The sequence below is a fragment of the Gymnoscopelus braueri genome, assembly GCF_963280865.1.
Source record: "Gymnoscopelus braueri genome assembly, chromosome: 4".
NCBI classification, from domain to species: domain Eukaryota; kingdom Metazoa; phylum Chordata; class Actinopteri; order Myctophiformes; family Myctophidae; genus Gymnoscopelus; species Gymnoscopelus braueri.
This window is the reverse complement of record NC_137605.1, coordinates 14,155,748-14,169,089: the sequence shown is the minus strand read 5'-3', so window position 1 is coordinate 14,169,089 and position 13,342 is coordinate 14,155,748. Positions and strand designations below refer to the sequence as shown.

Here is a 13,342-nt window from a genome sequence, read left to right as displayed (position 1 = left end):
TGGTGACGCTGCCGATGGCAGGGTTTTCTCGGTTGAAAATCTAACCGGCGGCCTGGCCCAATTGAGATCGGGATAATCCAGTATGAACCAATCTTCAAAGAGTCCCACTTTGGCCACGCCCCCATCTCAGAAAACGGCTGCACTGAGAGGGCTTTCAGACTGAATAATGGAGTGAAACGAAATGAAAATTCAGGCTGAGTGTCAGGCTATCATCTACCCAGCTTCCACCAACGAGACAATGGCGTGGACATGTCCGTCTCTCACACAGTGCTCCAAAAAAGATAAATAAATAAATAAATACATTCTGCATTAATATATATATATATATATGTATATACATATATATATATATGTATATACATATATATATATATATATATATATATATATATATATATATATATATATATATATATATATATATATATATATATATATATATATATATATACATAAAAAAGTGTTTACATGGATATGAATGCATAACAAGTCAGCTATGAGGTGGGAGAAAAAGAAAATGAAAAAAAATATTTTTTTGAGTTTTTAGGGCTGAGTTAAATCACGGGTCAAATTTGACCCACTAACACCAAGTGATGCAGTTTTCTAACACAATGCAAGGGTTAAACAAACACAATGAATCAACGCAGTAGGACAGAACATTACATACATCACCATAAAGCTCCTGTGATAGTTTGTGCCGCAGTCTTATTACTGCTCAGTGCTCAGATTCGGTCTAAAGCCCGCTTACTGTATCCGGTATATTGTGCCGAACGTATACATGTGCAAACACTAACTGTTTCCGTATCCTTTCTAGACCGGATTTACAACGTGCAACACAAATGTATCTCGGTATAGTTAGCTGCAGTACAGTCCTCCAGCCACATATGTCGCGGTCTGCAAAATAACAACGACATGTTTTGTTATGTTTTGTTTTTTTCAGCATTTTTACCCGTTTCCGCTGGATGGGACTTTTTTTTATCGCAGATTCGCCAGAAATGTCATCACACACAAAGTAACATTTAGAGTATAAATCTTTATTCCGTTACTACATTCGATTATGTTTTGATCTATAAAGAGCATAACGGCTGCAGGCCTGAGCTCGTGTTTTTTTTTACACCCGTGTAAAATGGACGGAGAAAAAGCAGGTAAGAAATGGAGGCTGGTTTCACATCGAATATGTTCACGCCGTCTTCATGGTAGCTCGGGACTATTTTGTACTGTCTGTCTGTCTGTCTGTCTGTCTCTGCTCGGGACCTGTGTTCATTCTCTGTCGACTAGAGCAGTGGTTTTCAACCTTTTTCATGCCAAGGACCCCTACATTGATACACATTTGGCCGCGGACCCCCATTTGAAAATGTTTTGTGCCAGGGACCCCCAGAAGCAAAGATTTTACTTAGAAATGTTTGCTTATTTTTTTTTTAGATATTCAAAGATATGCACACAATTTCATGATTTTTCAAAAATAGCAGATCTACAAGCTCATAGCGCGGCACTCGGTGCCGCGCTATGAGCTTGTATATCTGCTATTTTTGAATAGCCAAAGCTAAATGGTTAAAATGATTGTGAAGCTATTTAACTAATTTCGCTGGGGACCCACTGGTGGTCCCCGCGGACCACTGGTTGAAAACCCCTGGACTAAAACTATGACGAAAAATGTTCGTCGACTATACCTTTTTTCACTGACAAAAAAATAAATAAAAACTAAGCTAATGATGACTAAAACTGAGATTTTGTCAACAAATAAAAACTAGACTAAAATGTTAGGGAGGGACTAGAAGAGATCCAGTATAGAACTAAGACAAGTCATATATGCTTGGTTGTGCTCTGAAAATTGCAGATCTACAAGCTCACGATGCTTCGCAGCATTGTGAGCTTGTAGATCGGCTATTTTCTGCATGCAACCAAGTGTAAAAATCAGCCATTATGACGCCATCAAGGCCTGCCAAAATCCTTTTTTTGTCACAAAATCAACTGTATATATAGTCGACTAAAATCTTATGATATTTAGTCCATTAAGACTAGACTCAAACTAAAACTTTTCAGATGACAAAAATTAAATGAAAATGTATTCAAAAGACTATGACTAAACTAAATAAAAATGTGCTGTCAAAATGAATATACTAATATACCATTAGCAATAGATGTAACTAATGTGTGTAGACATTGTCCTTGCAGACTGTACAACAGGCTTCATTAATGCATGTTAACATCAGGCATGCAATGCTCATTTGGTATGTTCTTGCACTGTATTTCAATGACGTGACACGCACGTCGCTTAACACCTACACTGCAAGTCACACAATGGACAATTGATATGCATCTTCTAGGCTTATTCCTATGTTAATTCACTAGGTGTGAGTCGGGAGCCTTTGAAAACTTTGTTGAGGTGCGAATTTAAAGTAGTTTTAAATCGAGCCTGCGTGTGCTCCTGGTCAAATAGGTTCCGGCACGGCGTGCAAGGCCGTCCAGTGAGCATTGCACCCCTGGTTAACATGTAATGCCTAGTTTATGCTCCACCGTCTCGTACACCTGTCGTGCTATTAAGTTGGTTCTCCAAGTGGGGTCCCCCCTCCCCCAGGGGTCCTTGAGTTAGTTCCAGGGGTCCCCAGCTAAAGGATTTATAGTTGAGAACAAAATGGAATACTTTATGGGGTGGCCTGCTATTATGCTTATCAAATAGGGGGTCCTTGAAATTAAAACGTTTGAAAGACAAAAGAGAAGAACAGGTCATTATGATAGAGAGAGGATGGAAGATGTGCGAGTGGAGAGATTGAAAGAGGAGATAAGAAATGAGTCAAGAAGAGGCTGTTAAACAACTAACTCCTAAAATAAACAATGATACAAATTCAAAAGAATCTATTTTCTGTTCTACATGGAAATCTCTTTTCTAAATCCTACATGATCCTTCCTTAAATCCGCCATTCACTAAAATATGTTTTTTCTTTATAAATAAAGCCTTTCATCATAAGTCATGACCCATAATGTCGTCTGAACAAACTTTTAAGATGTCTAATGATGATCCTCTCGTGTGTGAGAATGCACTCAGCTCATTGGCCGCTGCAAAATGTTTATTACATATAATTCACTACTCCCCAACACTGATGCACTATGATCATCTGTCTGTCTCTATCGACCAGTAAGTCTTGAGCAGGGACGTGCTGGGCCCCTAATTCAGCCTGGGAATCTCAGATAGAGAGGCCTGTAAGGATTTTTTTTTTAACGGCCGGCACGTCCCTGAGTCAAAAGTGGATAATCACTCACTCACTCACTCACTCATCCCATGGCCTAGGGGGCCCGAGGGGTGTCCTCCTGACTGCCCAAGCATCCACCATTATTACATGTAATACACGTTTTTGCTGTGGTTCTGTGTGTCACGAGTCACAACCAATGAGCTGAGCACATTCTCACACATCTGACAAGCAGGAAGGGGAGCATGGCTGCAACATTATCATTCATTGATTCCCAGAAATAAGTAACAAAGTTCTATATCAGTTCAATAAGAGACACGTCTTTTAGTTTCCTTATATCAAGGGCCGGTTGGCATCCCTAAGATAGATAGACCTTTATTGACACCCCAACAACAACTAAACAGGACACTATTTATTGTTTATTCATTAACCAGAATCTCGTGAACGCTAGGGTTTCCTCTGGGGTCCCCAGATTTTTTTTTAAATATTGCTTCAAAATGACTTTAACCACTGTAACCCTATTTAATATTTTGGCTATTCCATCAGCTATTTTCCAAACATTTTGAAAAATGTAGCATGATTTTGAAACTTTTTACACACATGTTCTCTTATGGGGGTCCCTGACACAAGATCATTTCAGATGGGTCTGCGGCCTGATTATATACGTTTGTGGGTTCTTGACATGAAAATGTTTGAGAACAACTGTTCTGATGTATTTCCTCTGGTCTTCAGGTGGTTCTATGTTCATGTGCAGGCTGTGCAACCTCTTCTCTCCCAGTCGTGGTCAGCTGCTGGTGCACTGCTCCCAGAAGCACCCCCTGCAGCCGCCACCCGAGGACCTCATCATCGCCATGCAGCCCCTTTCACCAGGGTCTGCAGAGGCCACGCCAGGTCAGACCTGTACCAATTGTTATTATACACAATCGCATGATCGCAAAGTTATTTCAGATAATCGCAATTATTATCGTCATAATCGTTTCCATGTTGAAACATTCTCAGACATTTACAAAAGAAAAAAATTCTGCTATTTTGTATTTTATTTTTAAAGTAAAAAGTCAATAAACATGTCAGTCATTTCTTTATATAAGTTATTTGTCATGTCGTCCCTGTGCAAGCCTAAAGCCGAACAGAAATTACATTTTTATTTACGGTTTGCCCAAAAAACATAAGGGCCCATTTTAAACCCCTTCAAGGAACCCTGAGGGTCCCTGGGCCCCACTTTGAGAAGCACTGGGTTAGAACACTGATTCTCAACATTTTCAACCATATGAACCCCTGTGTCAAGTCAACGCGTCAAAACACATCACGTTGTGACGTGAGCTTGTAGATCGGCTATTTTCACTGTTGTTGACATTTTTTTAAATGTTTTGAAACTTTTCGCCTATAATGACATGCCCAAAATAGGGATTGATTATTTATTAATTAAATTATTAAATTATCAATTATGTATTATTTTTTTAAATACATTTCAACACACACAGTGAGCACCGTGAAGAGGAAACGAGGAAGACCCAAAGGTTCCACCAAGAAAAGACGGCCTGATGGGGCAGAGGTCAAGGCTGGCTCCGCCCACTCTTCCAAGGACAAGGATGAGGGAGAGGAGGAGGAGAGAGGAAGAGTGGAGGAGAAGAACGAGGCAGAGTGCCAAGGTGTGTGTGTGTGTGTGTGTGGTTGTGTGTGTTATTCCTTGCTGATGAGAAAAACATGATTGATTCCATGTGCAGGTGTGGTTTAAGGTTTGCCAATGGAACAATGGCAAAAATAAACAGGACAGTCGAAACAGACTGAAGATGATTGATTCGATATTGAAGGGCATGGTAGGATTTAAAGGGATGCATTGTCAAAACAGTTTTATACTGTATATTCAAAGCATCACCTGTTTTGACTCCATGTATTCCGATGTCTACACAACATAAGCCGTAAAGTGATTCCTTTCAGCTCAATCATCATTCATCTGTTTTCACTGTCCCGTTTCTTTTGCCATTGTGGCAAACCATGACCCATTAAAACCGGGAAGGCCTCTGTGTCATTTTAGATTTCAACCACTTTAACCATTATTTTATACTTTGGCTATTCAAAAATAGAAGCTATACAAGCTCATAGAGCGTCACTTCGTGCCGTGCTATGAGCTTGCAGATCTGCTACTTTTGAATAGCCAAAGTTAGAACATCTGTGCAAATCTTTGAATACATATATTTTTTTAAAGCAAACATGTTTTGCTTCTGGGGGGTCCCTGGAACAAAATATTTTCAGATGGGGGTCCGCGGCCAAATGCATATAATTTTGGGGGTCACCATTGATATTTCGCAACATACGTTTTTTCAGATAACTGTTAGGATTTAGAAGACATTTGTAGAATCGGCCTCAGGGTTAAAACACGCCCACGGAATCGGTAATGTTAATCCTCATCAACAGAGAATACAGTGTCTGTTCACCTTAATGGACTGTATGAAGAAGTTGGCATGACATGACAATGTTTGGGGACCCCCTGTTGTAGAGAGGCAGGAAGCTGAGGGCACCGAGGGGGACCAGCTGATGTGCAGGAGGTGTCACCGCTCCTTCAGGAACAGACGGCAGATCCTCAAACACATCTGCTTGAAAGTGGAGGAGGAAGACGAGGAGGAAGAGCATAACGGTGAGGAGGATAAACACACGGTTTCAAATCACCTGACCTGGGAACATCTGGATGAGGAAAATATGTCTTTGTTTATCACCAATGTATAAGAATGAAAATCTGCACACCAGTATTCCTGCTCCCAAGTGCAATTTATCTTTAATATGTAACGTTTCGAGCCACGGCCTCCAACGTTTTTTTGGTGGAGCTCCCCTGGGCGTCTCGAATAGAAAATAGCTTATCACTTATGCAGAGGGTTTGAGCGACACGCCCGCAGGCGTCTCGCTCAGTGCTTGTGTAGCGCTCTGGAAATGATATCCAAAGCAGTGTTGATTTTGACAGAAATTTAGTTTTAGTCATAGTCTTTTGAATGGAATTCCATTTAGTTTTAGTCATATTTTAGTAATGTGAAAAGTTTTAGTTTTAGTCTAGTTTTAGTCGACTAAATATCATAAGATTATAGTCGACTAAATCTACAGTTGATTTAGTCGACTAAAATGTATTTTGGCGGTGCCTTGATGGCGTCGTAATGGCTGATTTTACTTGGTTGCTTGCTGAAAATAGCCGATCTACAAGCTCACAACGCGTCGCGCTGCTATTTTCAAAGCGCAACACACAACCAAACATAACATGACTTAGTTCTACTGGATCTCTTCTCCACTATAGTCCCTCCCTAACATTTTTGTCTTTATTTGTTGACGGAATTGTCAATATATTTAGTCTTAGTTTTAGTCATCATAGCTTAGTTTTTATTTAGTTTTTATTTAGTTTTCGTCAGTGAAAAAAGGTAGTCGACGAACATTTTTCGTCATAGTTTTAGTCGACGAAATCAACACTGATCCGAAGCACTCCGCCACAAAAGAAATAAAAACTTTCTGTGGACACAGCCCATAACAGGGTCTAAACAAAGTGGTTGCTTGTGTGTGTCTGTACACCCAGGTCCAGAGAGCAGCTCTGGAGTAGGAGGACCGTTGGGTTCTGAGAGTTTGGAGCCGGGATGTGGAGCAGATTCGAGTCATCGGAGCCAGACCAGAACAATTCTGATGAGAACAAAAGGTAGTACATTTACCCGGTCTTAACTCATTCCCTGCCAAAAACGTAAAAAACGTAATTATTTCCAATTACCAATACTGCCAAGAACGTAAAAAACGTAATTTTAATTTAAAAAGAAAATCTTTTTGGGGGGGGGGATTTGACCCACAGACCCAGGAGATATCATTTTTCGAAGATCTAGACTCCTATCCACTTCCTTGTTAACTTATTACTTAAAAAATCTGTATCTCGGCTCCTGTGTACTTTTATTTTTACTATGAAAAATCTCTGGCAGTGCGCAAACGCAGCCAGAAATAAGTCTAGCAGTGAATGAGTTAAGTGTCTAGTGTCGTAAGCAGTACAGTAACAGGTGATTCTAGTTTACTGAGGCACTACACTGTCTCTCTACATTTTATATATGTGCTTACCTTGCTTATTGTTAGTCGCTCTGGTTAAGAGCACCCTCCTTGTGTTGTGTTCCTAGATGTGGACCGGTTGAAACCCCACAGATCCAATAAGAGAAGTCGGGCGCTGTGCACCGACCGACGCGCGAACCGAAAAGAGGCGGGGCCAGCAGCAGGAAACAGGAAGTCAATAATCAGCGTGGTTTTGACAGAACATGAAACACTTGCAGGTCTGTCTCTAAATCATGGCTGCTTCTTTGTTTGTTTCATTCATTCATTCATTCATTCATTCATTCATTCATTCATTCATTCATGATGCTGTTTGCTGCTGTGTTCGTACAGATGCTACTAAGATGGTTCCAGTGGAGGCCAGTCCAGCAGAGATGGACTCTGCAGGGGTTCAGGCTCAGCCACAGGTAGGACTGAGGAAAAACATCTCTTGAATTCTTCTATTAAAACATGCCTCAGGTGTCCCAGATGTTGAATACTATTTGCTCGAAAATGTGCAGAAACATGCTATTTATGGAGACATAAAACTTTACTTTTACATTTTGAATCCGGTTGGAATATCATTGCCAACTATAGTCTATAGTCACCACTCCTTTGGGGTATATTTTGTCACTGTACATTTGCACATAAACTTATGTGAAATTTGTAATCTGTACCCATCATAACTATTAGGAGCAGTGGGCGCTATTAATACAGCACCTGGGGAGCTATTAGTGGTTGAGTGTGTTGCTCAGGAACACTTCGACAGAGACTAGACGGATCGGAGGGCGAACCGGGGACCTTATGATTCCCAGAGGGCCTCTACCCACTCATCTATGGCACCCCTTATGTTTTTTCATTTTCATCTGCTCAGGACTCTTCAGGTTCTCAAACTGTCAGTCAAACTGGTGACTGTCCCTCCAACCCAACCTCTGACCCTGAGCCAAGCCAGCTCAACGGAGAAAGGTATTTGCCCTAATTCAGATCCTTCACATATAATGTAGAACAAAGGCGGTGTTCTGTGCATCAGATCAACATTAATCCTAATACACGTTATACGATGTATTTCAGCCAGCCATTCAACTGATAAGTTGGGATTTAGCAATTGACATTGTTTAAAAGTAACTGATACATACTGAATATTGATTGTTAGCATAAATAAGCCCTCCGTTACTCATCACTCATGGCTGCCTGACACCTCCTTGTTTTCTGCCCCTAGTCCTAAACCAGTCACACCAGCAGCCAACAGGGGCTTTCAAGAATACGCCATCAAGCAAGTATCCAACAGGTAACACACACACACACACACACACACACACACACACACACACACACACACACACACACACACACACACACACACGCACACACACGCACACACAGCAAAATACTCATGCCATCATGTCCGTAGTTCTACTGCCATCTTCTGTGTGCCTCCAGTCTCCAGAGCCAACTGAAGATCTTCACCTGCGAGTTCTGTAACAAGATCTTTAAGTTCAGACACTCCCTGACCGCCCACCTCAGGACTCACACCCAGGAGAAACCCTTCCACTGCCCCCACTGCGACTACGCCTCAGCCATTAAAGGTAAACGTACAGGCTTGTTTATTAAAGCCCAGGAGAGTTCCTGCCCACCACCGTGGAGACTAGGGGTTCGAATCCTCCGCTGTGCATCTGACTTTGACCGGGCGCTCCAATGAACCCAATTTGCTGCGTTCCCGTCCCTCTGGTATGAAGCCGGCCTCGGAGCGTGTTCTCTGTCACTGCATTAGCGTCTCCTACATGTTGGCCAGAGCGCCTGTTCAGCAGGGAGCGGAACTGGGAAGGATGGCGCATTCCTCTACACACGTTATGTACTCCTGGTGAAACTCCTCACTGTGTATCGGAGGACAATTTACAATTTAGGCATTTAGCAGACGCTCTTAACCAGAGCGACTGACAATAAGCAAGGTAAACACATACATCAAATGCAGAGAGACAATGTAGTGCCTCAGTAAACTAGAATTACGAGTAAACCAAGAACCTAGCATCAGTCTAAACAATATGCTATCAAAATAATAATCTGTGCTTTGAAACTATAGGATGCCAGCCAGGTAAACATTGAACCTACATTTTGTCTTAACAACCTGCTATCAAACTTTTGGACAAGAAAGGAGACCTGGTTGTCTGTACCCTCCCCAATACCAAACAGTAGGGGCCGGCAGTGACAGGCATAACAATTGAATTGGGACAGACGTGAGGTCACGGTGACCATGACCTTTGACCTTTAACCAGTTCATCCTTGAGTCCAAGGGAACGCTTTGCCCTCCCAATAACTTGCTATCACTTAATAACAATAATAAAGGAATAAAAAGTGTCAGTGGAAGCACCGACTCCAGGTCCGATGCTAATAGTTAATCGGTTATTGATTTTGTCTTTTCCAGCCAACCTGAATGTGCACCTGAGGAAACACACAGGAGAGAAGTTCAGCTGTCCGCACTGTTCCTTCACCTGCCTCAGCCCTGGTCACCTTAAGGTGCCATTATTTATGTATTTTGTAAAGATTTATTATGTGGAGTGACAACAAGAGAGTGAGTCATGGATGTTCAGGTCCATATCTGTAGCTAAAGTAGTGTTGTTGCTGTGGTTGTGTTCAGGTCCATGTAGAACGGGTTCATCTGAAGGTGAAGCAGCACTGCGAATTCTGTCAGAAGAAGTACTCCGATGTGAAGACGCTGCTCAAACACATGGAGCAACGACACAACCTGAAAGACCCCGACGTCCAACTCAGCTACCAGCAACTCAGGTCTATAAGATTTAGTCAACTAAATCTACAGTTGATTTAGTCGACAACCATTTATTTTGTCGGGCCGTGATGGCGTCGTAAAGCCTGATTTATAAGTAGCTGTGTGACGAAAATAGCCGATCTACAAGCTCACAACGCGTCTGTGACATGTCTGTGATGCGTTGAGAGGTTGTAGATCGGCTATTTTCGGCAACCAAGCATAAAATGTCATATTTTAGTTATTGCCTAATGGATCTCTTCTCCACTAGTCCCTCCCTAACATTTTAGTCTATTTATTATTTGTTGACAGAATTGTCAATATATTTAGACATAGGTTTATCATAGCTTCGTTTTTATTTCGTTTTCGTCAGTGAAAAAAGGTAGTCGACGAACATTTTCCGTCATAGTTTTAGTCGACCAAAACGAACACTGCTCTCTCGCCCGTCTCCAGGCTGAAGACCCGTCAGGGACAGAGACAGCTGCTGTACCACTGCTCCACCTGCGGCCGCCGCTTCAAGAACTACCTGGAGCGCCAGCGCCACCTGCTGGTGCACGGCCCCCTGCGGCCCTACGCCTGCCTGCTCTGCGACCACGCCACCACCAACATGGCCACCCTCGCGGCCCACGTCCGCAAGCACCTCTTCCTGTACGTGTGCTGCCTGTGCGGCGGCGCCCTCGTCAGCTCCCCCAAGCTGAAGGCCCACCTGACGGAGTCCCACCCGGAATGCGCCGACCCGGAGCAGGCCTTCGCCGACTGCATCGAACGCAGCTACTGCCTGGTGCCCCCCGGGGGGGATATGGAGAGACGAGGAGGAGAGGCGGAGGAGGGGGAGGAGGAGGTGGTGGGGGAGGGGGAGAAGGAGGTGGCGGGGGGGGAGGAGGGGAAGAGACGAGAGGGGGAGGAGATGGAAGGAGGGGAGAACGAGGGGAGGGCGGAGGAGAGGCGAGAGGAAGAGGAGGGTAGGCCGGAGGAGTTCGGTGGAGAAAAGACGAGAAGTGAAGGGGTAGAAGGAGGAGGGGGAGAGAGGGATGGAGGAGAAGGAGCAGAAGAGGAGAGAGGGGGGGAGGAGGAGGAGGAGGGGAGGCCGGAGGAGTTCAGTGGAGAGAGGACGAGAGGAGCAGGGGGAGAAGGAGGAGGGGGAGAGAGGGAAGGAGGAGAAGGAGCAGAGGAGGAGAGAGGGGGGGAGGAGGAGGAGGGGAGGCCAGCCGCTGCTCAGGAAGAAAGGAGGGAGGAAGAGGAGGAGGCGGTAGAGAAGGAGAAGGAGGCAGAGAACGGGCGTTCAGAGCCTGAAGCAGTCAGTGAAACGACAGCCACTCCCACAGACGGACAGGAAGAGGAACGCACCGAGACGCAGGATGGGTCAGAAGGGACGGCGAGGGACCGACCGGAGAACGGCAGAACACACACGCCCGGAGAAGAAAACGCACACGCTCTCGAAGAGAGCACACCCCTCACGCCGTCGTCGGAGCACGTACTTGTGCAAACAGACGAAAACACACACGCACCTGAGGCAGACAGTGCTCACAGCCCTACACCAGCTTTTCACCAGGTAAAGAAACAAGTAACTTAATAACACTTAAAGGGATAGTTCACCCTCAAAATGACGTTTTTCTATCGATTAGTCACCCCATATTTTTTTGTTTTTGTCGCATTCCTAAGCCAATATTTTGATGACCAGCAGCGGTTCCGGTAGGAGACACAAAAAGTCTCCCTTGTATCTCCTACCGGAAGCGCTGCCTACCGGTCCGCTGGTCATCAAATTATTGTCAGGAATGCGACAAAAACGAAAGAATATCCATGGGGTGACTAATCAAATCGAATTAAGCTAAATTTATAGTATTGAATTAGGAGAAAATGTGTACAAATAAATAGCACTGATTATCTTCATTACCACGGTAACCACATTTTATGTTAGTAGGATGTATGCTTCCTAACTAGGTACCACCAAGGTGATGGGATGTAACCTTCCTAGCGAGGTACAGTTAGTACCAAGGATTTAGAATGTAGCCTTCCTAACTCGGTGCCAAGATAATAGGATGAATAATTCCACATGAGACAGAGCCATATTACACATTCTAATGCAGTGGAGCCGCCCTACATTGTAGAGTCTACAAACTCTAGTATGTGTGTGATGGTACTGTATAGGACTGTGATCTAACACTGCATGTGACCTGCCTGTCAGGTTCCTGTGGACTCTGCAGACCAGACTGCGTTCCAGCAGGTGTTAGCATCTCTGCAGAAGACACAGCTCAACATGGAGACCTTCCAGCGCCTCAGGAAGCTCTACGGAGACCTGGAATGCCAGTACTGTGGTGAGATTCCAACAGCACGCCACATCTTTGAGAAGGGGCTCGAGTTATTCAGGGAGAGCTTAAGTAAAATGTTAAGTTAAATACATTTAAAAATTAAATTAAAGAAAACATGACTCGCAGTTAAACAACATTTTTATTGGATATTTCATATTTGTAAAATTTTAGCCATTAATCTGAATCTGACACAACACTAGTCCTTAATGCAACCACTTACCACACATATTTATCTTTTGGAATCTATTTGATTCTATTCTGCGTTCTGGCTGGTTTTAACCAGGGTTTTCTTGTGCCGTCCTCAGGGAAGCTGTTCTGGTACCAGGCCCACTATAACCTCCACGTGCGCACGCACACCAAGGAGCACATGCACTACTGCTCCAAGTGCAGCTATTCCTCCATCACAAAGAGCTGCTTGAAACGCCACCTGGTCCAGAAGCACAGTGGCCTGCTGCTGCCTTGCTCAGAGGCTGGCTGCACATACGCCACACCTGACAAATATAAACTGCAAGCACATGAGAAGACGCACCAGCAGCAGGTAATCCTGGACTCTGGGACCACACACTTTTATACTTAAAGGTGGGGTAAGTGATTTGCTTTGGTTAAAATAAGTGTTAAATAGCTCTATATTCTGATAGTACTCATTGCTATAGAGTGTTTGTTCAGTAAAAGGAGTCTCCTTGTCTCTCCACCTCTTTATTAAACAGAAAATGCATTTTCGTTTCAGTTTCAGTTTCATTTCCAATTTTATCCAATCAGGATAGAGAACTCAATCAGGATACAGATTAAACAAGTGAAATTAGAAGTGATGACACTAAGAAATGAGCAGGCAAAATTGGAACTGGAACACTATACAAATTAAGCTTAAAAATGTGTTCTTTCTCCTGATTGGCTGAGATTTTGACACCTACCGAAAAATGTATTTTCTGTTTATTAAAGAGCTGGAGAGACGGGGAGACTCCTGTTACTGAACAAACACTCTATAGCAATGATTACTATCACAATATAGTATTTTAACCTTTTAACAAAATACTTTTTGTTTTAAC

The 13,342-nt window shown here is 43.4% G+C and overlaps 1 protein-coding gene across 1 annotated transcript in view; it reads left to right on the top strand.

Moving 5' to 3' along the window:
• Positions 1–974: 974 nt before the first annotated feature.
• Positions 975–13,342, top strand: part of zfat (zinc finger and AT hook domain containing) — a 22,504-nt gene continuing 10,136 nt past the window's right edge. The window contains exons 1-16 of the mRNA XM_080425769.1: positions 975–1,145; positions 3,921–4,079; positions 4,670–4,837; positions 5,686–5,823; positions 6,742–6,858; positions 7,319–7,468; positions 7,581–7,654; positions 8,101–8,192; positions 8,446–8,514; positions 8,667–8,812; positions 9,649–9,740; positions 9,862–10,010; positions 10,441–10,807; positions 11,171–11,539; positions 12,173–12,302; positions 12,602–12,834. Coding sequence (XP_080281895.1) covers positions 1,127–1,145; positions 3,921–4,079; positions 4,670–4,837; positions 5,686–5,823; positions 6,742–6,858; positions 7,319–7,468; positions 7,581–7,654; positions 8,101–8,192; positions 8,446–8,514; positions 8,667–8,812; positions 9,649–9,740; positions 9,862–10,010; positions 10,441–10,807; positions 11,171–11,539; positions 12,173–12,302; positions 12,602–12,834 — 2,472 coding nt within the window. The 5' untranslated portion in view covers positions 975–1,126. The remainder of the gene's footprint in view (positions 1,146–3,920; positions 4,080–4,669; positions 4,838–5,685; positions 5,824–6,741; positions 6,859–7,318; positions 7,469–7,580; positions 7,655–8,100; positions 8,193–8,445; positions 8,515–8,666; positions 8,813–9,648; positions 9,741–9,861; positions 10,011–10,440; positions 10,808–11,170; positions 11,540–12,172; positions 12,303–12,601; positions 12,835–13,342) is intronic.